Source organism: Sycon ciliatum, chromosome 12 (assembly GCF_964019385.1).
Source record: "Sycon ciliatum chromosome 12, ocSycCili1.1, whole genome shotgun sequence".
Classification (NCBI taxonomy): domain Eukaryota; kingdom Metazoa; phylum Porifera; class Calcarea; order Leucosolenida; family Sycettidae; genus Sycon; species Sycon ciliatum.
The window spans coordinates 7,197,071-7,221,738 of record NC_088654.1 but is presented as its reverse complement, the minus strand read 5'-3'; the positions used below and the strand labels follow the sequence as shown (position 1 = coordinate 7,221,738).

Below are 24,668 nucleotides of genomic sequence, written 5' to 3'. Positions count from 1 at the left end.
GAGAGAGAGAGAGAGAGTGAGTGAGAGAGAGAGAGACCGGAGGTGGGGGAGGAAGAAGTGAGAACGAGTGGAGGATAAAAAAAGATGGATCGACAAAGGGGCAGCTGAATGAGGACACGGACGGACTGACGAACGGATACCGTCATGAACGCAGTCGTCAACGCACACATACCATCCTTTTTCTCGGCTTTGTGTTGATATACACGGAATTGCCAATTGGACTGCATGCTGCTTTGGATTGCATGCATGTTATGTGCAACATCACAGTCATAGTTTATGTGGATGCAATCCATAACACATGCTTAGATAAACACAACAGCTCTAATCCACACGGGCTTCCACACGATAACTTGCCGCTTTTCTCAGCTATTTTTGCTGGCCACTATTCTGGTCACAGTAAAGTGCACCTAGGAAGTTTTGCAGAACCTGAAATTGACAATCCCCACTAGTCATTGCAGCTAAACCTCTTGTTGCGACGCGACTCGCGACTTGCGACGAGCTGCGGCCGCGACACACGATTAGCTATGTTTGATGTTTTTGCGACATCCCTATGCAGTGCGTATATAGTGGCAGTATGATAACCACTGGCACTTATACTTACAATCAGCTATGCTTCTCCCCAGGGCACGCAGACCTTCACTCACAAGTATCTGCGCCGGATTGAGTGCTGTCGGTGAGCTGTGGCTGACGGTCCTGGTCGGCTGCTGTTCAGCCAGAGGAGTCGCAACACCATCGGCTACCGCACTGACCCTGCTTTCAGCATCGGGCTCATCCCTGGTATGTGTGGTGTGCTGTGTGGAGTTCCGCGTGGTGTGCTGCGTGGAGTGCCGTGCGGTGTTGCGTGTGGGGTGCTGTGTGGGCTGTCTTGTGGTATGCCGTCCACTGCGGTCCGACGGCGTGGGAAGCGGGATCGACTCCGGCGTGAAGTTGTCACGGCGACCGCTCAGCGATGACATAACCGACGACGTAATAGAGGGTGTAACACTGTCCCTGTAGTTGCCAATCTCTGGCGGTGGACTGGTGATGGTTGGCGTCAGCCCAAGCGAGTACTGCGATCTTTGCCCGGAGCTATTCTTCCGTGTGTACTCATCCAGCAGCTGCAGAGCCATACAATAAAGTACAGTCATGCTCAATGAAATCCAGTCACGTCACTTAAGTCTGCGCCCTGCACCATTCCGCAGCCCAGTGTCGACAGGTCTTGTAGGGCTGCGCACCGTTTCTGTGCTGCCTTCTCGATACATACGTATGTACACTGTATAGGTTTGTGGTTTTTCAATTAAAAAACAAAAAAAACAAAAAAAAACGTCCGGCGCTCACTTGAGTGACGCTGTGACTGGATTTCATTGAGCAGTACAGTGTACATGCACTGTACAATGAAATCCAATCAGTGCGCTGTGCAGCTCTAGACCTGCCAACACAGGGATGGTGAACTGGTGCAAGGCACACACGTGTCTCACGCCATGGGTTCTCATTGAGCAGAACTGTAAGACAAACGCCGGTGTTCACTGTCGGCTGATTGTTACGAGCTCAAAAGGCCGCAAGAATCAACTACAGTCAACTTCGCCAATAACGACATTCGGCGGGGCATCAGAAAAGTGTCCTTATTCGCGAAGTGTCCTTATAACCGAAGTCCCATTTGAATGTATGTGAACCCATATTTTGTATAGTATGATATGCATATCAAAATCAAGCTCTTGTCTTGCTCTATGTCAATGTGTACTTTATTTTCATACTGCAGTTGCAAGGAACTAAAAATTCAATATGCAAGGAAATGAATTGAAAAATATGCCTTTTTGAGCCATCTATTATTATTATTATTATTTTATTTATTTTACTAGGGTGTTTCCCACAGACCTATGGTCTTCTTACGGGAGCCCCTAGAAAGGTTAAGCATGAACGAACAAATGGGCGATAATCTACAGGGCCAGAGACATGTACATGTACATGTATGATGATTACTGTACAATCATGTACAACTACATGTACATGTACATTGTATACATAATATAGGTGTGCTGGTAAATCCAACAATTTTGAAGCCAACATTATAAAAGGAAAAAAGCCCCCCCCCCCTTGGCTGCATTTTCTTGCATGTGTGCCTTTTATCACCATAGGTTCTGGTACTTATGCATGACAGGTACATGTACTTGACTGACAGGTACTTGAAATAGCTGTCAAAAGCCCAGAAAGTCGTTATTCAAGCAGTGAATATGACCACGGGGCACTAAAAGCATGTCGCTATACGCGAATTGTCGTTATTCAGATAGTCGTTATATCCGAAGTTAAATGTATACAGTTAGATGGGACTTTGCTCTGGGCATGGAAATTCGGTCGTTATTCGCGAATTGTCGTTATATCCGCAGTCGTTATTAGCGAAGTTGACTGTAGATGTGAATACTGATGCACGGACCAGGAGATCTGGGTGAGCAGAAAGATATCACAAACAGGTAATGGGATCCTACGTGCATCCATAGTGAACCCTGTGTAAGACGACCGTTCAAGGTACCTTCGAAATGTGGTCTCTGTTACCAGGTGGTCTCCTTATCCAGGGTCATTTGACTGGAAAAAGCATCCCTTGATCCTGGTTGCGGTGGTCTTCTAGGGCAGGTGGCCGCCTTATCCGAGCGGTCGCCTTCACAGGTTTTGCTGTATTCTCCAAGCATATCATTATCATCTCTGTGGGGTTGAACCTATTGGCTTGCTTGGTAACTCGTTTTCGTTGTGCAATTGCTCGCTGGTTAGATACAGATCCACCCGTTTCGACTCTAGGCTTTAAAATTCATACTTGCTGGGCGTTATGCGGTGAATGTTCCTCACCTCTCTGAGCCGGGCATTCTCCTGCCGCAGGTCACTGTAACTACGGACTCCAGTGCTATAGGAGCAAGCATACATTTACATACACATACGCACACGTGCACGTACGCATACACACACACACAGGCATACACGCTCACATGTACGCACACACACACACACACACACACACACACACACACACACACACACACACACACGCACACACACACACACACACACACACACACACACACATGCACGCACGCACACACACACACACATACACACACACACACACACACACACACACACCATATTGACTAAAAAAAAGACGCACCTTAAGCGCTCACAGCAAAACCCAGGGTCGAAGAATACTTACCGAATGTGAGCCACTACTCAAGTAAACACACTGAAACAATGCGACAGAGACCTGAAAACGGGGTGCACCATACAGCGGCGGATCCAGCGATCTCTACAGGGGTCCAGTATAGTAAAAACTGAATATCTGATACATGTACATGGACAGGCATATGGTTGCCAGAGGTACATTTACGAAATTCAGGGGGTTGCGTGGAACCCCTGGAACCCCTCCTGGTTCCGCCCCTGCCATATTATTGGATGTGACAATCATAATAATTGATCGGAGAAATACGGTACAAGGACTTGTAGGTGTTGGCCTGGCTCAGTGAAATGCAGTGCTGCTCAACGACATCCAATCAAATCAGTCTATGCACTGCCGGGCTCTGTGCAATCTGTGAACACTGGACAGTGCACTGGTGCAAGGCGCAAGCTTCACCCGCACAAGTTGATGTCATCGAGCAGCACCGTACATGAATGTAGGCTGGCCAGTGCCATTGAAACCAATGAGATCTTGCTTTGCAGTCAAACATCTGTCCCGCCATGCACCGCTTACCCTCTCAGTAACCTGTCTTCTTCATGTTTCCGCTTCTCTTCGACTTCTCGTCTTGCACCTGATAGCCTGAAAAGTGCAACACAAATACAGCAGCTTAGTAATCAGCTCACGCTAGCCTAGAAATGTTGCACCAGACGCTGGTCCAAACCAAATGGAGTCATTGAGGACGGTACCCACCCATGCCACATTTGCCGCTGAGCATAAAAATAATAATATTTGTTTTGGTCGATGATTGGGTATCAGTAATGACGCTAGCGTACATTGGTCGGGTAGTGGTTTTATTATGACGCAGTTCTCAGGTAATGAAGACCTGCCCCCCCCCCCCTTATATGTACATCCTATAGAGGTTATGTGAATGATGTCATGCTGGTGAATCAGCGGAGCCGCTTATGGGCGCTATGCATGCAGCGTGAGTCAGCAGAACTGCTCATAGGTGCTAGCACATACGCACCCCCCCCCCGAAACACACACACACTCACACACACACACACACACACACACACACACACACACACACACACACACACACACACACACACACACACACACATACACACACACACACACACACACACACTGATGCGAGTCGCACTGTGGTTGGTAAAAAACACCCGCTTGCATCCTTACATTCTCAGTCTGTGTTCGTGAGCTGCTGCCCGCTGTTCCACCTGTCCACGGGCAAAGGTTACCATAGCAACATGAAAACAGAAAACAGATCACTGTGTATGTGGTCAACATATGCCGGATGTCGACATACATACCTTTGCAACACCTGATGTCGATGTCAAACAAACTCATCATTCCCTGCAGAATACGCAGTGCTTTTTTTCCTCTACATGACATTGTCTACAGTCCATTCATCGGAAACAGTCCCGCTGGCCTTTGAAAGTTCGATTTGCGCCGAATTCAGTATCAAAAACCCACTTTAAATCTCAAAAATTTGGGTTTGGGATCTGCTTCTCCATACATTTTGCCATGGCATACCTGTCCTAATTTTGTAAAACCTGGCTGAATTTCTATTCCCTGTCCTTGGACTTTTGTGGCCTCAAACGTGGCAAGGAGTAATTGCACGGGTCACACAATGCAGGATGTCACGGTACTGTTGTTTTCACGTTATCTACAACCACAGTGACTCCTGTCTAAGACGACCACTCAAGGGACTTTCAAAGGGTGGTCTCTGTAACCAGGCGGTCTCCTTATCCAGTGCCATTCGACAGGAGATAGCATCCCTCGGTCCTGGTTTCAGTGGTCTTCTGGAGCAGGTGGTCGCCTTATCCGAGTGGTCGCCTTGACAGGTTTTATTGTATGTGCGGGAGACACCAAAACGTTAGGGTGCCGGTTTCCAATGAATAGACTGTAGTTTCGCAAGCCAGGGTTCCTCACCATCATGATTAGCTGTAGCACCCGCTATAACAGTACATGCATATCCCACTTTTATGTTTATGGATCTATGTCATTCAGATCTTCCCAAGTTGTACATTATACTGTTGAGATACCGAATTCAAATAAATCAACACAATACATCGTAAAAAAAACTTAAAAAAACAACCCACATGCACTTGTTCTGGTATGTAAAATTACTGACACAGAGTGCAGGGGCTACTGCGTGACTGTGATTGGTCGATGGACATGGGAGAACTATGGACGTACCGTTCGTCGTTTTCGTTCGTCTTTGGACCAGTATATCCACGGTGGTGGGTTGGCAAGCACTGTGCACATCCGTAGTCACAAGGTGTATGCATGCACGGACAGGCGTGCGCACACACGCACGCACACACACACACACACACACACACACACACACACACACACACACACACACACACACACACACACATGTACATGGACGCAAGCATGCGTGCACGTGAGAGTGCGTGAGTGCAGAACCTGTCAACGACGGACACTGGAGAAAACAGCTACAGAACGCCCCGGGTAACCACAAACAAGCAGAGACCTGAACCCAGCAGGAGTTACCCAGTATTGCGAGTGCTTACTCTTGGCATGGTATTCGGGTTTGTACTACAGTCCATTTCAAAAATATAGACGCATGGTGTTTTGGAAATTATATCAAATTTGGCTGGAGCTTTTCGAGAATTCTTTTCGGAATATTGCTCAGGTCCTTCCAATTACTCTCATATAGATTTTAAGTGATCGGATAGCTAATTTCGAAATTTTTATGCACAACGTGATCACAGATTTTATGTGGCATAGATGCTGGCCTAACGTTTTTTTGAAATCACGTGTCTATATTTTTGAAATGCATTGTAATGGATCCTCCACGGGCATGTAAACAAGCCAGAAAGATAACACTGATGGTATAAGGCACAGGACCGCCCGGAGCAGTTTTAATTGTTCCGGCCATACCACGGCCTTCCATACACTATTACCTCCTTACCGTCCGGGGTCCCAGGGAAGGATGTGGACACTCCCGGAAAATCCAAACAACTCTCGGACTGTTCCCGCATGCCCAAACCCGACGACTGCTGCAGCTTCTCTAGAAAACGTTTGCCAATCTAGGAGCAGAGACACAATGCATTTTACACGCAGCAGTAGTGAGAGGACTGAAGAAACAATTGCCAGTCTGTTATTTACGCTTTTAGGTTCTTATACACACCAGAGGTAGTAAAATTTAAAAAAACTGTTGTAGTAGTATTTATTATTTGACTAGGGGAGTCCCAACAGGCATGTCCTTGCTACAGGGAACCCTAGGTGAATCTTTGTGAGATGAGCAAAAGTACCAGCAGATTGTGCCTGTCGACAGTTTGGAGGAAGAGCTTTCCACCAACCTGCCGCCAGAAAAGAAACTGAGGCAACATGCATATTACACACCACCAGTCTACAAAAACGTTTTAGACAATGGCAGCTGTATGGTGGAGGACGGAAACGGGGAGGAGGAAGAGGAGGAGGAGGAAGAGGAGGAGGAGCATTATTGGTAGAAAACCACACCTGGGTGCAACACGAGGGTATTGCCTACCACATATTGTGCTTCGCTATGGGTAGAGTGGATCTAGAAGTCGATATTTGTCGTTAGAAGTTGACTTCTGAGGTCATCACACACTTTCAAAGCTATATACGCAACACTGTACTACCTTGTTATCAAGAGTGCATAAACAAGAGTATGCAACTGTGGTTATGGGTCAGTGCGCGGCGCGCTGCCTTCATTACGTAACTTGCTTTCATCACGCTCTGAAAGCATGCATTCAAACTCACAATTTCTCGTACGAGCCCATCTGTTTTTGCTCGATTCGTTCCATTACCTACGCGATCTCTAAATTCTGGCGCGTGAACTCCAGTTCCGTACGAAAGTTCATTTCAAACCAGAGGAAAAGTGCGGTGTTTGATTTTCCGCAGTGCGCGGACTGCAGCTGAATGATATAATGAAGGCAGCGCGCCGCGCATCTGGCCTATAGAAAAGAGATCACAGTTGCATACTCTTGTTTATGGACTCCTGTTATGAACAGAGTGGATCCAAAAGTCGTTATTTGTCGTTAGAATTTGACTTCTGCTGTCACCACTTTCAAACCCTATACCCAACATTAGTGCATGCCTGTCCTGTGCCTCTCACCTCCATCTGAAAGTCCTCCACGGTTAGGCTTGATGGCTTTGCAACAAGACACTCCTCCAGCTTACGAACCTAACCAGCATGAAAACATACACAATAAAAAGTGCCGCATGTGGCGAAAATCAGCAAAAATCTCATTTTTGTCCCTTCAACTGCAAACAGGCATTTCGGATGATCATTATTTTGTTCGGATAGTTGACGTTTGTATAATTGGCATTCGACTGTACGGGCCTTCATGCAGTGTGTCTCCACGTAGCATTCAAGCTGCTTTACATTTCACATTAACCTTTACCCTCCCATTGTTTCCGTATGGGAACAGGAAGTATGGACCTGTTTTTACCTCTCGTGGATGCATTGGGAAGGGTTTCTTTTATATTTGAGATGATATCTGGTACCAAAAAGAGCTCTACCCAGCGATCGGGTTGGGCCTACATCTTGTCAGCTAACTGTTAAGTACACAGGACTTTGAAAATTGAGGCAACTGGACGTATTTCGGAGGCTTAGGCAATATAACTCATGAGGCCTCAGTTCATTTCCGGTTTTGTTCTAAGGCAGTGTGTTGAAGTAATGAGGTGGGAAGTTGTGTGTCAAGTTTGGGAAAAATACTGGCAGCAATACAAAGTTTAGAGAACTTCAAAGTTAAATGTTCACATTTAACTTTGAAGTGCACTCATAGACCTCCTAAAACTCCCAAACCACCAGCTGCCCACTATCCTCCTAACGCCTTCACTCGCCTGTTACCTGCAGTCTCCCCCAGCGCCTCTGCCGACGCTTGTTTCACAATCCAACGCTACCAGACTTAGTGTCCACCTGCAAGTGGCGCCAGCCTTAGAACCAGTGTAGAACCTGTGTAGAACCTGTGGCTGTATGGGTTTATAAGGGTACTGTTGGGAAGCGCACCAGTATCAGTTGTCTGACGATTGCTTTGCTGAGTCGGCTTTGTTCTAACCCGTGTCTCAGACACTGAGCATTCCCTGCATCTCCGGGATCAACGGATTTGTACCAAGCGACCCAGCGCCATAATGGCTTCTTTCTACGGAGGTGGAAATAGGATCCGAACTCGCTGCTATGTTACCTTCATGGAAGCATCAGAATGTGCAGCTGAGGAGAATTCTCATGTTAGAGATGTCGAGATAATGCCGCCAGAAACCGGAGACCGAGACGTGGATAGTGACATTGAGGAAGCTGATGGTGTTCTGGATAGTGATGAGGATGCTGTTGAGCCGGCAGGAGAACTGGAAGTGGAACACAGTTGCGGCTCTCACAGCTGTAATAGCGACAGCAACAGTGCTGGAGAAGAGATGACTGAACCTGCTAGGAAGAGGCCCATGAATGGCCAGCGGAGGAAACGTGTCGGCTTCTCAGAGGAACTTCCAGAGGATGAACGCAACCCTGTTCTCGTTGAGTACTAGTACCCTGGGCTTGACGGCAAAACGGAGTTTGAAACCTGGCAGCGTTAAGTAATTTTGTTCCGATAGGAATACTGCAACATATAGCACAGCAGACCAACATCTATTCTACACGTGATCAGAACAAAAGAAATGTCGCTGTCACCCTCTCTCTCTCACTCTTCCTCTCCTGGGAAGCTCCTCATGCTCATTTTCCCTTTCTCTGTCCACTTCCCCTTCCTGATGCGTAGACCAACTGATGAACCCGAGACCACTAGGTCGGGGGAGGTTGACCTACCTCATCGACACGCATGCCAGGCTCCTCTGTGTTGTGAATGTTCGCTTGTCCAATTTTGTCTACCTCCCCTTTTACGTTGCTGGCCAGTGCTTTGTAGTAAAAAATTTAAAAAAACCCTGCTGACCTAGCATGCTTCTTCGGAATCTTGTTACTTTCTGGATATCATCGTCTGCCGCAGGAAACTGATTATTCGTCGAACCAGGAAGATCTTGGTGTTCCGATTGTCGCCGAGGCCATGAGTAGGAACTCATTCCAGAGTATCATCGAGTCTGCAATTCACTTTGCTGACAACCGGGCATTGTCAGCGGGAGACAAGGTGGGAAATGTTCACGTCCTTGAATGAGGGCCTTATACAATAATTATGACGTATTCCATCCGCTGTTATCGATAGATGAAACCATGATACCCTACTATGGCCGCCACTCTGCAAAAGATGTATATCCGTGGCAAGCCGATTCGGTTCGGATACAAGCTCTGGTGCCTCTGTGGGTCAGACGGCTACCCATATCTCTTAAAAATCGATCGAGGCAAGGAAGCCAACCAGTCTGCATCTCCCCTTGGAACCAGAGTTGTGAATGCCAGGGTCGACGTTGTTGAACGCCATTCGGAGATTGAGAGGCATGAACCATTTTTCGACAATTTCGTTTAATTTTCTTCACCTCCCATCAACTCCTGAAGTTATTGACAACGCGATCAGTGCCTGCGCCAGACACAATACGTGAGAACGGGATAGCCGGAGGCGCCGGAAAGTTAATGACAGCAAACAAGGCAATGAAAAAGATGGCGCGTGGTTACTTGGACCACCGGTATGACGGTGAGGTGTGCATGTATGTAAATGGAACGGCAATTTCATTGGTCACGTTGCCAGCAATCAGCAGACGCACGTTCCACTGCAGGAAGTCAAACGTCGCATCAAGGGTGCCCCAGCTGCAAGTGTTCAGCAGCCCCACCTCATACACGAGTACAATTCTGGTATGGGTTGGGTGGATCTCATGGATCGCTAGCTAGCGTCATACATTCAGTGCTGCCAAATAATTTTCGCCCAAAATCGGACACCCTTCACCGCCGGCGGCGCGCCAACGCTGGCCACATTGTGCGAATTTTTCTCCTCGGCAAATTTTTTACAGAGAATTCAAAATATTGCCTAAAACACCATGAAAATTCGCTTCGTTGCCATAGTAACCCCAGAGTTGTCATGAATTTTGTAATGATGAGTGTGGTCGCACACTGACTCTGTACAGACTGTCAGTGTACATGCCATCCAGCCTGATCCAGGCATGTTACTTTGCACTTCCATAGCCAAGCGCTAGCCTTTTTAGAAGCAAAATGTACAGTGATTAGTGCCTTCAGTTGCGCTGAAAAGTGAAGTACAGGACTTCTGCATAGGAAAGTAATGATCTCCGACATTTTGGCTGCTTTTCGGACGTTTCCCTTTTCGGACCGGTTTTCGGAAGAGCCTTCAAAAACCGGACACTGTCCGAAAAATCGGACGGTTTGGCAGCACTGTACATTAATACATACTACCAGTGCTGCCAACCTGCTCGGTCTGATTTGCGTACTCGGACTGCTTTCCAGAGTTTTTCCGTACTACCAATTTTTTTCAGCGCCAACAGCAGTTTCCTAAGCCACATCAATAGCACACATACCTGCTGACATTCCATGAGGTATGGCGAGAGCAGGATCAGCAATGCTGTGGTAGCAACTGCAAGGTAGGTGTATGGAGACTCATCGGCGACGGGACTGTCAAACATCCACAGCTGCTCCCATAAGAAACACACCACATCCACGGGGAGTGAACCTAGAGAGGGACGCACGCCATGCATGCATGTGCACACATACATACACACGCATGCACACCTCAGACCTCAGATCTCAGACCTGTCCATCGCGGAAGCGATGATATTGAACAGCTATGTTAGATCTAGCAACTTGTGCTGGGATTACATCATTCAACAGCTTGCAAGGCTGATGAATTGACTGCCACCAATTTTATCCTGGTATCCACCACACAGCTGACTGAAGTGGCTTTATTCTGGCCAGTGAATCCCTATTTTTCATTTTTTCCATTTATTTACACACATACATACGCCACACACACACACACACACACACACACACACACACACACACACACACACACACACACACACACACACACACACACACACACACACACACACACACACAAGCGCGTGCACCCCCCCCCCCCCCTCACACGCACCTTTATCTCAGCTTCTCCTTCCTAATGCTGTCTCATACCATCTCATTCCCAACCATTCCAGTTGCTGACACCCTAAGCGGCTGGAGATGAGACGCTTGGTCTTTAAAAATGCATCGAATATGTCGACAGCCGGTCTGTGGGTTGCAGGACATGTTCCATACCTGAGAATAGAACCTGCCAATGTGGATGCAGAGTGTTGCGAAGATACTTGTAGAATGGCGCTCCTGAAATGAACACATATACACAATTCATGGTGTACCGAAGGCGGTCAGCAGGGTGGGTTTTCACGGACCCCTATCTTTGCACACGACCTGTTTTACGTGTCATGTACTTCGGCTAAAGAGGCAACTGCTCACAACGGCCAGTGTTCTATGATCTTACTACGGAAAACGGGCAATGGCACTGGCGCATCTGATGTCACGTGATGAGCTCGTACACATTACTTGCACTCTGTGCATGATAGATACAGGGTTGTACGCAACCCGGCTTTGCGTGCAACTCTCTTCTGGTCACTTTTCGTTGTTTGCCAGCGTAACCTTTTGAACCATGTCACGTGATGTGAAGGTCTGCAGTCGCAGCACTGTATAGAGGTTGTGACGGTAGTTGCGCATTCTTGGGGGTTATGTATCCTTGGCAACAGTCATTCTTTTCCTCGGCCTTTCCCCCCCCCCTCCATTCCCTCAAACACGGAACGGTTAAGGAAGCCAATAGTAAATTCAGACTGTAGATGCAGGGACCGCTCAAGGGACCGTACAAAGGTGGTCCCGTGTACAGGTGTTCTCCTGATTTGTCCAGGTTCAAATCGGCTATACTGAAGTTTAACCGGGCCTCGTGTGGTATTAGGGACTTAGTACCTGTGTGCGTAGATGACCTGGAGCCAGTTGTGGATGCCGAAGCAGCACTGAGCTGGCTGCTAGAACTGGCGCTGGCATTGGTGCCCTTGCCATTGATGCTGGCTAGTTGCGGGTTTTCGGCCGCAGCAGCGGCAGCACAGCCGAAGACACAGCGCAGGTGCTGATGCAACTCTGGGTGCTGTTCCTTGAGCAGCGTGTCGACATCCCTGGCTACCTGATCTGCTGCAGACTTCACTCCCTGAACATGTGACAATGCATGTGAACGAACAATTGGATGGGGCAACGTGAGAGAAGAGTAAGCGAAAATTGAGTTTCCGACACCGTTCCCGAAGGTACAGGTACTCCGACTGCGCCCCCTCCCCTGAAACAGCCGAGTGCTATGTCCTGCGCCTCACAGTGAGGTGGAGGATGTCGTAGTGATGTCATGGTGATGTCATCGAAAGCACCACCAGCCACAGTGCATACAGTAGGCTACCCCCCCCCCCACCCTGCCCCTGCCCTTCTGTCCCCTCCTGTCCCCTGCCCTTCTGCTCCCTCCTGCCCATCCACCTACACACACCTGAATCAAAGCTAGAACACCTAGCACACGGGCATACTGACAAACGACGCCAACACCACTTCTGTAACAAAACAGCCAAGCAAAGTTCAACTTACTCTATCCTGCAGAGTTTGAAAGACCGGTGGCAGCGCGTCCTCGAACCGTACAAACGAACCCAGCATGGGAGCCATTACGTCATCCATGACATCATCAGCATCATGTGACTCTACGTGACGACGTCGCCGTGACGGGGACAGTGGACGGTGGTGGTGGTGGTCACCGGCAGCAGCAGGCGTCATGGCGTGTACGAACGCCACCGCTCGGTGCAGTGTTGCACTGGTGAGCACCACGTGTCGGCTACGCTGGGAGCAGCGCGCGTGGTACGCGGACACGAGACGCTTGACCGCACTCATACCTGCGCATGCAGGCAAGACACAACAAAATCCAAGAACACATATACACGTCTAGCCGAACCATTGCTACAATGCTTTTCTTACAATGTAAACCCGAAAGAAGGAGGGGGGGGGGGGGTGATAAGCCAAAATCTCAAGTCAACCGACAATGTTTCTGTAAAAGCATGCGACTTTCGTCGTCCAGCATAGCAAGCTGTGTTCATTTAGGAGGGTGAGGAGGGTGCCGAGCAAGAAATGAACGATGTTCGTTTCCAGGATCACTAAAAACTTTTCCGAAGGCCCCTTACTGTCGATGATCAAAGGCCGCAAGGATCTGGATTTCTCTGAGAGTGATTTCACATCTTGTTCAGGTGACTAAATTTGTGCAGAAAGTGATCACGTCGTGTGGACAGTGGAACCAACATGGCCGACATCATGTGACCCATAGATGCAAGGGGGTTGAGTTTGGTTGGAATTAACATGGCTGTCCGGTATAGTGATGTGATAGATGTGAAACCACGTTCTCGCTCTTTCCGGTACCATGTCGGTTGTGTGACAGTATATGCAGTCAGTGATGATGGGAAAGTCCCTACTGTAGGTCGGGGGGGGGGGGGGGGGGCGGATATGAAACTGCCCACTGTTACTAACATCAAGAGTACATACCCCCACCCCCCAGAGTGTGCAACGCCTGATCCAGCTCTGCATAGGGTGTTGGTCGAGCGCAATCGGATCTTCTGATGTCATGCGTACACTCCACACCAGCGCAAGGCCGGTGTCGAGGCAGGGCACCGTTGTTTTTGATCCAAGAGTACCCGCGACTCCCCGGGTTCCCCTCAGATGCGTACGGTATTACGACGCAAATATCCGATTACGCTCGACGAAGACCCTATGCAGAGCTGGATCAGGCGTTGCACACTCTGGGGGGTTATGTACTCTTGCTAACATAGTATCAAGGGTGCAACTAACTCGAGGATCTCTTGGCCAACATGGAAGTTTGTTTTATGACCTACATTACATTGTACATTTCTAATTTTCTTGCAGACAGAATGTACCCAGACACGCCTGTAGAGATCTCTGGATCCGCTCCGGTCCGTGGCTCCTTCTCAAGGGCGTTGGAACCGTACCGGCCGGGGCGGCCATGGCCGCCCCACTTTTTCGGCCGTTTTTGATTATTATTTTTTTAGCACACTGCAACAAAGCGCGATGGTCTCAGCACAAACGTGGCAAATCCTTGTCCCCGATCGTGGTTTGTTGCAGAATGAAAAGTCCATGTACACTGAAATGGCACCAAATGCCTGGGAATGCTTGCAGTTGGCTTCAATTTTTGATTTTTTTCCCGGGGGAGGGTAATGTTTGACCCGATCGTAGCATCTTCTTGTTTTTTTGCAGAATCAAAAAGTCTTTCATTGTAGTTACCGTACACTGAAATGGCACCAAATGCCCGGAAATGCTTGCAATTGGCTTCAATTTTTTACCGGTTTTTTTTCCCGGGGGAGAACCCCCGGACTCCCCTTCCATGGCCGCCCCACCTCCAAAGTCGGTGCGACGCGCCTGCTTCTTACTACGCTAGTGCTGAAATGTACTTAATCACGCTGCTCACCTGTATCTCCGTGACGCCACAGCTCATGCTCCTCACGCGTAGCAGCACTCGATGCCAGCAAGATCTCCACCTGACGTGCAATCTCCGCGTCGTCCATGGACACCGTTGTCAGTGGCGACGAGCGGCATCGCCGCAGGAAATCCGTTTCCGCGGCAACATCGCGCCATCTGGCGTGCCAGTAAGCACGGCGCAGCGGTTGCGATAGTGCTCGATTCGCGCACAGCTTGAAGCTGCGTGACAAATCCGGCCACCGTCCCAGTAGATGAACGGCACACTTGCAGCATTCGGCCATGACGTCACTGACAGGATTGGCAGTGGATTCGGCCAGGCTGCCACGATGCAGCAAGACGGATTGCGTTGCCCGCTCGCTCAGCAGACGATCGACGACTGCCGACACTTTGTCGGAGAGCTGCTTGAACGCCGGCGTTCGCTGCAGTGAACCGGTGGCAGTTTGCAGCGTGTACAGCTTCGAGCTGTCGTCAAATTCGCTGAATTTCGCTAGACCACTGCCTCGAAGACTACCCTCGACTTTGGCGAAAATCTGCTCGCTCACCGCCTTCCACTCGCCCGTGGCCATCAGTTCTGCTTTCAATGACGGCAGCCAGGAGTCATCGTCGACGTCCAGCGCCTCGCTAATTTCTGCGGTGCTGGCGTTTTCGTCGTCCATCGCCGCTGTACTTCTGGTCTGATCGCTTCGCGCCCGCGACTAATAATTAGTGGACAGTGTCATTCTTGACTTGAATGAGTGCGCACTGCGGTCGGAGTCGGAACCAATTCGTGCTGCAGTAGCATTCTGCATGCGTTGTCAGAAATCACGACCAAAATAATTGGTACTTTTGGATCGTCCCACAAACCAGGACCGACTCTGCTAGTCAAGGAGATGCATGGGAACGGTTGTTTCCAACCGACTAAAACTTCCACTGCATGCTAACAGTTCAAGACGATGTCGAAGCCCAAGGACTTGAAGGAGTCCAGCCAACACTCCGCCACCTCTCTTTCCTCTTCTTGTGCTAGTTATCAGGGTTATGTTTTCATTCATCGAACTCCTCATATCATACAATAAATTCTTTCATTCATTCCACGACCCGTTTGGCCCACTTCCATGGATCCAGTGGCTTCCCACCGGTACCGCGAGCAAGGCAGCCTGGCCTAGCGCTAGCGCCTTGGCGACCGCACTGCATAACGACTTGATTGCGAGCGTGATATTCGCATACAACTGCAGAGTGCAGTTCTGTCTATGCCATGGCATGGGGTGCAACCGGTTTCGTTGTGTGAGTCTGTGACTTGCCTGGTGCACATGTTTTCACGACTCGCTGGAAGCTGGTAGATCTGCATCATGTCGAGAGTGTTTATGACCGGAAGATCTACTCCTCATCAGATCATGTAGATATCTGCATGGAACTAGTAGATCTACTTTGGAAGGCACAACGGACGGTACGTCGGTAGATCTACATGTTCTGAAGCCGATTTGAGCTGCGCCTTCACCATGAAGTCTTGAAACCGCAATCCTGCGTGAGGATTGCAAATCAGAGGATCAGATCTGTCATGGTGCTATTTTACAGAACAATGGTTTCGAAGCCCTGGTTTCTAGCAATCCTAGTAACCCATAATCTATTTATCAGCTGGTCTCTTCGCCTCTTCCTCGTGCTCAGGCTCCGGGATGCAGTAAGGGTCCGGACCCCGGCCAAACTATCGCATGGATACTCTGACACTCACTGACACAGACTGTCAGTGCACGGCTCACGACAACCTGTGAACTGGGTTCAGTGCAGAGGTGTGCCGAGTGATCGCTCGAAAATCGGAGATTGACTGCCGACACAATCCAGGGGCAGTGCAGTGCGGACAGGATCCATTCATCTTTCGTCTGTGTCCAGTGGTGTCTGTCAGCGGAGAGTGTGAGCTCATGGGTCAGTGATAGTGGGCCAAGTCGATCCACCCTGTTGAGTGTTGTTGACTGGATGTGATCCGACAGCCTGAGTCGGTGTAGATCTACACTATGCGTACGTGAACTGTTTTCATCCGACCTGCTTCGAATGAAAGAAACGATCCAGAGTTTCTACCTCTGTCGTTTGGGATGGTGGTTGAGCTAACGTGTAGCTTGAAGAAGGGAGAAGCTGGATCAGTTCAGGAACCTCCGTCCTCGGATTCACCGAACCAAGTCTAAGAGCGAAAGACGGATTTGCTTGACATCGAAATCAAGTACAGAACTAGCGTTTCAACAGCAAGATTTCAATCGAGTCGATTGTAAGGAGCGTAGGAAAGACTGTGATCGGCGATGATGGCTGCTGTGAGCGAATCCCCGGAAGCTACATCTCCGCACTCACCAGCCGACGCCGTCGAGGGTGAGGATCAGCTGGGTGCGATCGGGAAACCTGCGCCAGGTGCTGCGCTGCGTTTTCGCCGTCACAGCGGTTCTGGTGTGGCCCAGAGTGTGCGTGGGGTGCGAGGTGGTGTCCTGCAGAAGCTGCGTGGCTTTGAGAAGCGTGCGGAGGAGGCTGAGCTCTCACCACTGGCATTACGTCTACAGAAGGTAACTGGGTGGTTCTTTCTCAAGTTTTCATGCTTGGCATATTCTACAATCATGATCTTCGGGTGACCTGAAAGCTTTCTCCAAGTGACAACACAGTCATGAGCACAAGTACCTCTCCGAAGTCCCCCTGAGCTCAGTGCTACCTAATCAGGTCTGTACTGACTCTACTAACTAATTTTTGCACCAACCTGAGCCAGGGGCGCAGGCAGGGGGGGGGGGGTGCTTTGGGTGCCAAAGCCCCCCCCCCTCAAAAATTTCGATCTTGGTTCACAGCTACACTGTAGCTGTTTCGAGAGAGACTATAGCAGACCCGCTGATCACATGCGCAACTCTGCACATCGCACACTGTAGCCATCCCTGTTTTAGACCAGGGAGTAGTAGGTACTACTCCCTGGTTCAGACCTGCAAGTACAATGTATCTGAAACCAATCCACATGCAGTGGAGTATTAATTTTTGTCTCATGATTGGCCATTTTGCATTGAAATTTCTAGTCAAGGGAACTCCGCTTCGTACCTGCCGTTGTGCAGTGTCACATCAGGCCTCAGCAGGCTAAGCTCATGATTTGTATCGCACTCCACATGTTTTGTTAGAACCAAAGAATCATACAAACACGCCATTGGTAGAAGCAAGGAAGTAGCAACGCGGTCTATGGAAGGAAAGCACACGTCAGACATAGCAATTTGTTCTCGCTATGTTTTGTATAATGTAGTTCTCGCTGTTAATTGGTCTCATTTTGGAAAGGCAAAGTTTCTTTCATGCATTGCAAGTGTGGATACAGCAGTAGAAGAGTGAAATTAACGTTGAAGTGGAGTTTGAGTTTTTGTGGGGAATAGTGTAGGTTTGATCAAGGATGTCTTACTGCACTATCAAACATGACGAAGGGGAAAAAAGGCTCGAGAAATCCCACTTTAAAAGTTCGATGGAGAGTGTGATAATTCTGGAGAAAGCAGCATCCAGGACTTAGTCCATCATTAGTTGGAAGCAGACCAGGGTGAAGTAAAATACCATAATCATTACTACTCCCTGGTTGGAGATTTGCCATTCACTGATTGATCTTCAGTGTCGAATTAGGGGCGAATGTTGCTCCCCCCCCCCCCCCCCATTCACGGATCGAATAATATGCATGAAAGGACCAACATAAGCGCATGTACCAGGCTTTTGTGTGGGGAAAGTCGTGGCACCCCCCTTGATCACTATCCTGGCTATGCCCCTGAACCTCCCATGCTCCTGATCGCGCCCGCAGCTTCCAAGTCCCCCCCCCCGTCTGCATAAACACTGCCATAAACACCCCCATGAACGACCGCATTAGCACCCACGTAAGCACCTGTGGCCGCATCACCACCCTCATAACCACCTACAGTGGATCCCAGTAGGATATAGTCTTTACTATACTGACTGTAAAAGCAGAAATTTTCGGTGGTGTTTTCATTTTCGGTAACTTCGGTGCCGAAATTGTTACCGAAAATAAACGCACCGAATATTTCGGTGCAGTACTAGTACGCTTACCTGGAAAACGAGTTTACCAAAAATTTCCCTCCGCCGAACCGCCAATTTTGGAGAATACCGAAAATACTACACCACCGAAAATGTCTGCTTTTCGGACTGAAAATTACGTGTTCGTATTGGTGTCCATGTGCTTTTGCAGCATGCTGGAAAACGAGTCTCATTTGAAAGGCAATTTGTTTACCAGGAGCTCGCTGTCATACAGTTTTAACATGTTATTGCGGCTCTGCGGTGGGCATCCATAATGTGTGTGTGTGTGTGTGTGTGTGTGTGTGTGTGTGTGCGCGCGCGCGCGTGTGTGTGTGTGTGTGTGTGTGTGTGTTGTATGTGCATGTATGTGCATGTGTGTGTGCATACATGCGTGCAGGAAGAGCAGCCAGCAGACAATGACTCGGCGGGCAAGATTGTGCTCTACACCACCAGTATGAAGGCTGTACGCGGTACACATGGAGAGTGTATCAAGGTAACAGTGTCAACTCACAACCTTGCCGACCTTGGCGTAGCGAAACTCGATTCACTTATCGTTAATACGCACTGTGTCGTATAGTTATGGTTTTGTCTGGTAGAGTCCGATGCCTGATGTCATAATGGTCTACAGTCTGTCCACAAAAAGAATGCAGTGTGACTTTTTCATATATTTCACAAGTGGGAAATGTGAACAACACAGACAAAATTGAGGTGGATGTCAATAGAGTGCTCTGCGTTAAAAAAAAGGGATCAAAAAAGATGACTTGACCCAGTGCAAACAAAGTGAATGACTTTCTGTTCTCATGAGATGCACTGCATTCTTTTTTGTGGACAGACTGTGTATGTGTGAATATGGTGTGATGAGTGACGCGTATTTTTTTATATTTTTTATACTGAAGTGCACATTGCAGCACAGAGCGGAACGGGAAGACAGCACCAAGTTGAAAACACGACACGTTAGTATGGTCATTCCCAAGAGTCGAGTACGCGCTGGAGGCTGTGCAGCCCTAGACCATCGAACACTGAGACATGAACTGATAGAGGGTGCAAATTAAACTAAAAAGCCCTCGCAAGATTGGATTTCATACAGCAGAACTGTATGTGGAGAAAAATGAGAAGGACAAAAAATGTTTGAAACTCGGGTATTGAGCCAATAATAAAAGTAGAAAGGAAAAGGACATATGGAAACGAGTTAAGAGTAACTCTCCACCACTGTAACTAGATACTATATACAGTCAGAAAGTACTCTGTCAGTTTTGTGCCTAGTTGTTGCACTGCCTGACTGTATATAGTATCTAGTTACAGTGTGGGAGAGTTACTCTTAACTCGTTTCCATATGTCCTTTTCCTTTCTACAAAAAATGTTACGAGTTATTACTAACTGTCCGCCAACGTAACCAGAACATATATTACAATCTGATCCTATACAGTTTTGTCCTTCTTTTTTTCTTTAATAATTAACTTTTCTAAGCACTCGCAGACTCCATTGCAGCCACTCACACATTACAGGGTACCTCACTTCAAACTCTCCAACTACGGTCTCTTCGCTGCATAAGTTCACTTCACTTCCAAAAAAAATAAAATAATATTAGATACAAATGGAATGCACCATTTGTATCTAATTTGTATCTAATATTATTTTATTTTTTTGGAAGTGAAGTGAACTTATGCAGCGAAGAGACCGTAGTTGGAGAGTTTGAAGTGAGGTACCCAATAATTAACTTGGCTCGCCATCCGAGTAGAACTGAATGTGAGAGACTTAATACTGTGGTTCTTAAGTGCCCGCCCAGCAGAAGTCTTTGGGACCGTACGAATCGGTCTTGACTTGTATTATTTCGCAAATCCAAGCGGGAATTTCTTTCCAATATCAAGGTAGCGAAGAGGGAACCAAGAAAAAGAGAGAGAAAAATGTGTGTATGCACTGGAAATCCATTATTCACCCCAGGTAGGGTCTGGAGATATGTGGATTTTTGTGTAGAAGAAAAAACTGTTAGTTAGCTGGAGAGCAATAATATGGATCCAGTGTCAAACATGACAATTAGCTACTGTTGCAGGTATTGAGCAGGACTACAACAGGCACAGTCAGTAACCGATTGTGTAGGATACCGTTCTGCCTTCTCTTCTTCGTTCCTACTTCAGGTGACACGTCTATTTGGTGCACTACGTGTCAAGTTTGACGTCAAGGACGTCCTGCTTCACCCGGACTTCATGGACGAGCTGCAGGAACGTGTGGATGATCCCGACATCACTGTACCACAGGTCTTCATCAATGGAGAACATGTTGGAGTGAGTCGATGCCACCACAGAGTAGGACTTCTTTTTTTTAGGCTATGGTAAAAATTATCCTTGATTCTCAAGTACGCGCGCACCGATTTTGGCGGTGCACCGACGATTTTTTTATTTCTATGCATGCATATGCGCGCATGAAAACGGTCAATGCGAAAGGCATGAATCAGGGAGTAGTAAAATACCGGTATTTTTCTACTCCCTGGCCTGAATATAATGAACATGTGACCATGTATATTAAATGTGTGACCCTATCTTTGGAAATAAAAACAATTGTGGGAAAAAATCAAAAAAAACTCGCTCGCTCGCACCGATTTTTATTTTTTACCATGGCCTTAAACGGAATACCGAATTTTCCGGAGTGTAAGCCGCACCCCGATTTTTTGTCACGAAATACTGTACAGCTTATACTCTGGAAAATACGGTAGATTAACCATACACACCTCTGTACACTGGACTCAGTGAAATCTGTAACGTTTCCGTTCTTCGGCAACTGGCGGGGCAGTACTGTATTACGACTCCGGCATTATGCAAGACCACAGGTCCCATTCCACTCCGATGCGATTGCACCCGAACTATGAGCTGAATACACCCCCCCCCCCTCCTCTGCTGATGAGTCGTGCCGGTAACCTAATATCACAGATATACTTTGACTCTTGAGCTTGCATTGTATTGGTTGTATCGTATTTTACTGTACAAGCAGAAATATTCGTCTGGAATTTAATTTCATCTTTTTCGTCCCAGGAGCTTTTGGACTAAATTAAATGCCGGACTAGTATCGATTTGTCCAGCTTTTCAATACACTCTTATGATCATGGACGAAATTTACAACCGGGCGAACTCCTTTTCTTTGGAGTTGGACGAAATTATTGACCGACGAAATTTTCTGCTTATACAGTTAGTTTTTACTTGGGCATTCACAACAGACCCTAAGGTCTTCTCAAACTAATAGGGTGTCCACGGCATGGGGATTGTCACCCAGCCATCATCATCATGCCTTTCTCTGTGCTGTCTTGTGCTGCTTGGTCCAGGATGCCGAGATGATCATGGATATGAACGAAACGGGAGAGCTAGCCGCCATGCTCAAAGTATTCCAGGTAAACATCGCGATGAATTTCATGAGTTTTCACAACCAACCGCAGCCCCCCCCCCCCCCGCGTCAAATTCCGTAAATTTCAATTGGTTAAATGTATTTAGGCAGATCTGTCCTCCTTGTTGTAGAAGCTTCCGGTTCTCGCCATTGTACCACTTAGATCGTACTCTAATGAATTCTGGAATACAAAGGGGGGGGGGGGGGGTGATGTTGGACCAGAGTTCCCCGTTAATGAATACTTTTCCACAGCCAAAATTGTAATGGTGTGCGCACGTGTATAATTATGTGTGTGCGTGTGTGTGTGCACATGTGTGTGTTGTCTGCGCTGTTCTCTCTCTCTCTCTCTCTCTCTCTCTCTCTCTCTCTCTCTCTCACACACACACACACACACACACGCACGCACACAGCGTGAATACGTGGCGGACTGCCCGGACTGCGGTGGCAAGCGCTTCATCGCCTGCCTGCTCTGCCAGGGCAGTAAGAAAGGCAAGCGCAGTGCGTTCGGCACGCTCAAGTGCACCCAGTGCAACCAGCACGGATTGCAGCCGTGCCCGGCATGCAGTGGCGGTGGTAGCAGTGTCGGCACTGCCAAAACCGACATCGACCAGGACGCCGGTTTCCACAACAACGACGATGGGGTGTTGCCGCGACGACGAGCCATGACGGCACCGTCGTCACGCGTCAAGCCGGGTAAGCTTGACGTGTCGGTGTTTGAACGGCGAGAGTCCGACGGCAGTATCAACACGTCGACGACGCATAACACGTCACCGATCGGACGCCAAGTGCGTCCCCTACCGCCGAGTCGTCTGGCGTGCGTCAGCACGAGCAGTGATGATTCGGGGATTGGGCGGAAGAACGAGCAAGCGGGCGGCGTGGGTGATATCGAGTTGCCCAGCGGCGAGGTGAAAACGCGAATGAAGACGTTTGAAACGGCGAGTGAGGAGACGTGCAATGGCGTAGTACCCGCGGACAGCAATCCCAAGCCACAGCCTCCCGTGACGAACGCAGACGGTGATAAAGCAACTGATGGCAGCAACGTCGAAGGTCACACGGGCGGAGAGGCTGCTGCAGACCAGGGCTTCAGTCAGCAGAGTCGAGAGCAGCGCATACGCTTTGCACTGCAGTTGGCACGCAACACGGACATAGGCGGGGACGACGGCCCCCAGGAGCCTGCGATGACCATGGGCACCAGTGAACGAGAATCTGATGATGTTGGTGGTGCGCAGAGTACTGAGACGTCTCCGTCGCATGCAACTGCTAATCATGGTCAGGCGGGTAATACACACCATGACGTTGATGATGATGATGATGATGATGATGATGATGAGGAGGAGGAGGAGGAGGAGGAGGGTGGCGACACAAGCTATATCTGACGCAAATCAGCATAACTTTTCTAACTTTGAGAGAGACATTTCGCCAGTGGAAGAACTGCTCTTGGATTCGTACTCCACCTTTTCTGCACATACACTAACTCCAGTTACAGTAGAGACGCGCGCCCAAGAACGTTGTAGCCTGGGACGTTCTTATTTTTCATGAAATCTGGCTACGTTCTTATAGCACGTTCTTAGAAACAATCCGTACCGGATCATATGTATCCCACAAGATGCCAGAAAACCAACACCGCCGTTCTTAGCTTTAGGCTGTTGCGTTCTTAGAATTTCAGGCTGGACGTTCTTGGGCTCCACGTTCTTCAGCGTGCGACTCTTCTGTAGTCAACTGAAGGTTACTTGTAGTTCTATTTTGAATAAGTTATGCTATACCGTGTAATTGTGGGATACACACAAACATACGCTATAGACTCACCAGGCAAACACTCATAATATCCAGCTCACCAGGTGCCCATCACCCAGGCAAATATCTGTATGCCGGGGCTAACTATGATAAATTAAATTCGCTTGCCACTATTCCTTGAATTTTCGTATCACACCGCTTGAGCCTGCTGCTTCATTGCTGCATCAAGCACATGACATTGTATGGAGTCAAAAGTCCATAAACAGGTAATGAGCTCTTCCTAGAAAGGGTGGTCTAAAAAAAGTATGACCAAGGAAAACGTACAGTGAGTGTGATGAGTCCAATGACACAACACAATGTGCTGGCGTTTTGTTAGACTGCTTGCTGTCCGTGCGACCATGTCATTCAAAGCTGCACACGTTACTGCTCACCTTGAGCAGTGCAGTGGGGGTTAAGTTTCATTGACCGCAGCTACATTCTGTGCTACAGTCGTCGTCCCTCTTCAATCCAGCACTTATTACACCAGCACAATAATCAGTAGCCAAAATGTCCTTTTCATTAGGCCTACTTTCCATGCACATGGCAGCAGTAAATCAGTTGAGCTATCCAGCACCCTCCCTAATCCAGCAGAATTTCCATAGCACAAATGGTGCGGGATTTAGAAAGGGACCACTGTATGACCTGTTGGTGCTTCGCATTGTACCACACTGTCACCGCACCACAACTATACATACTGCTGTACTGACCCGAAGCAGAAATCCACACGGTCAGCCGATCCTGTACCGCGCACCAAGTTGATTTCTATCACGAATACTGTAGAACGGGCAATTTTTAATAGCGACTATTAATTTTAGCGTTTTCCCATTGTCAACCGGTTAGCGACGTTTCATTTTAGCGATTTGCAGCGATTTTACTCAAAATCACCAGTGCACTACTAATGTCTCAACAGATTAGCGACTTGAAACTTTAGCGAAAATGAGTAGATCGCTAAATTCG

The 24,668-nt window shown here is 48.3% G+C and overlaps 2 protein-coding genes across 3 annotated transcripts in view; one reads left to right on the top strand and one right to left on the bottom strand.

Annotated features, from left to right (window-relative positions):
* LOC135827840 (uncharacterized) overlaps positions 1–15,631 on the bottom strand; it is a 33,982-nt gene extending 18,351 nt beyond the window's left edge. The window contains exons 1-12 of one of the 2 annotated variants that reach the window (XM_065340270.1): positions 14,563–15,631; positions 12,687–12,985; positions 12,033–12,270; positions 11,340–11,402; positions 10,604–10,755; positions 7,275–7,343; positions 6,105–6,222; positions 5,360–5,418; positions 4,337–4,377; positions 3,710–3,775; positions 2,818–2,872; positions 602–1,097 (exon numbers count right to left, since the gene is read on the bottom strand). In XM_065340270.1, the coding sequence (XP_065196342.1) occupies positions 602–1,097; positions 2,818–2,872; positions 3,710–3,775; positions 4,337–4,377; positions 5,360–5,418; positions 6,105–6,222; positions 7,275–7,343; positions 10,604–10,755; positions 11,340–11,402; positions 12,033–12,270; positions 12,687–12,985; positions 14,563–15,229 (2,323 nt within the window). In that variant the 5' untranslated portion in view covers positions 15,230–15,631. The remainder of the gene's footprint in view (positions 1–601; positions 1,098–2,817; positions 2,873–3,709; positions 3,776–4,336; positions 4,378–5,359; positions 5,419–6,104; positions 6,223–7,274; positions 7,344–10,603; positions 10,756–11,339; positions 11,403–12,032; positions 12,271–12,686; positions 12,986–14,562) is intronic. The other variant, XM_065340269.1, reaches the window with a different exon arrangement.
* An 891-nt stretch (positions 15,632–16,522) lies between these two features.
* Positions 16,523–23,951, top strand: LOC135828250 (uncharacterized). Its single transcript, XM_065340700.1, has 5 exons — positions 16,523–17,092; positions 18,964–19,059; positions 20,702–20,848; positions 21,880–21,945; positions 22,349–23,951. The coding sequence occupies exons 1-5, from the start codon at positions 16,838–16,840 to the stop codon at positions 23,312–23,314; spliced, it is 1,530 nt and encodes a 509-aa protein (XP_065196772.1). The 5' UTR covers positions 16,523–16,837; the 3' UTR covers positions 23,315–23,951.
* Positions 23,952–24,668: the final 717 nt, after the last annotated feature.

Bases quoted from the DNA above. Each gene is read 5' to 3' on its own strand.
- LOC135828250 (XM_065340700.1), top strand. From the start codon at position 16,838: ATGATGGCTGCTGTGAGCGAATCCCCGGAAGCTACATCTCCGCACTCA. The intron at 17,093-18,963 runs GTAACTGGGTGG...ACATGCGTGCAG, and splicing joins TGGCATTACGTCTACAGAAG to GAAGAGCAGCCAGCAGACAA. The intron at 20,849-21,879 runs GTGAGTCGATGC...TGCTTGGTCCAG, and splicing joins TCAATGGAGAACATGTTGGA to GATGCCGAGATGATCATGGA.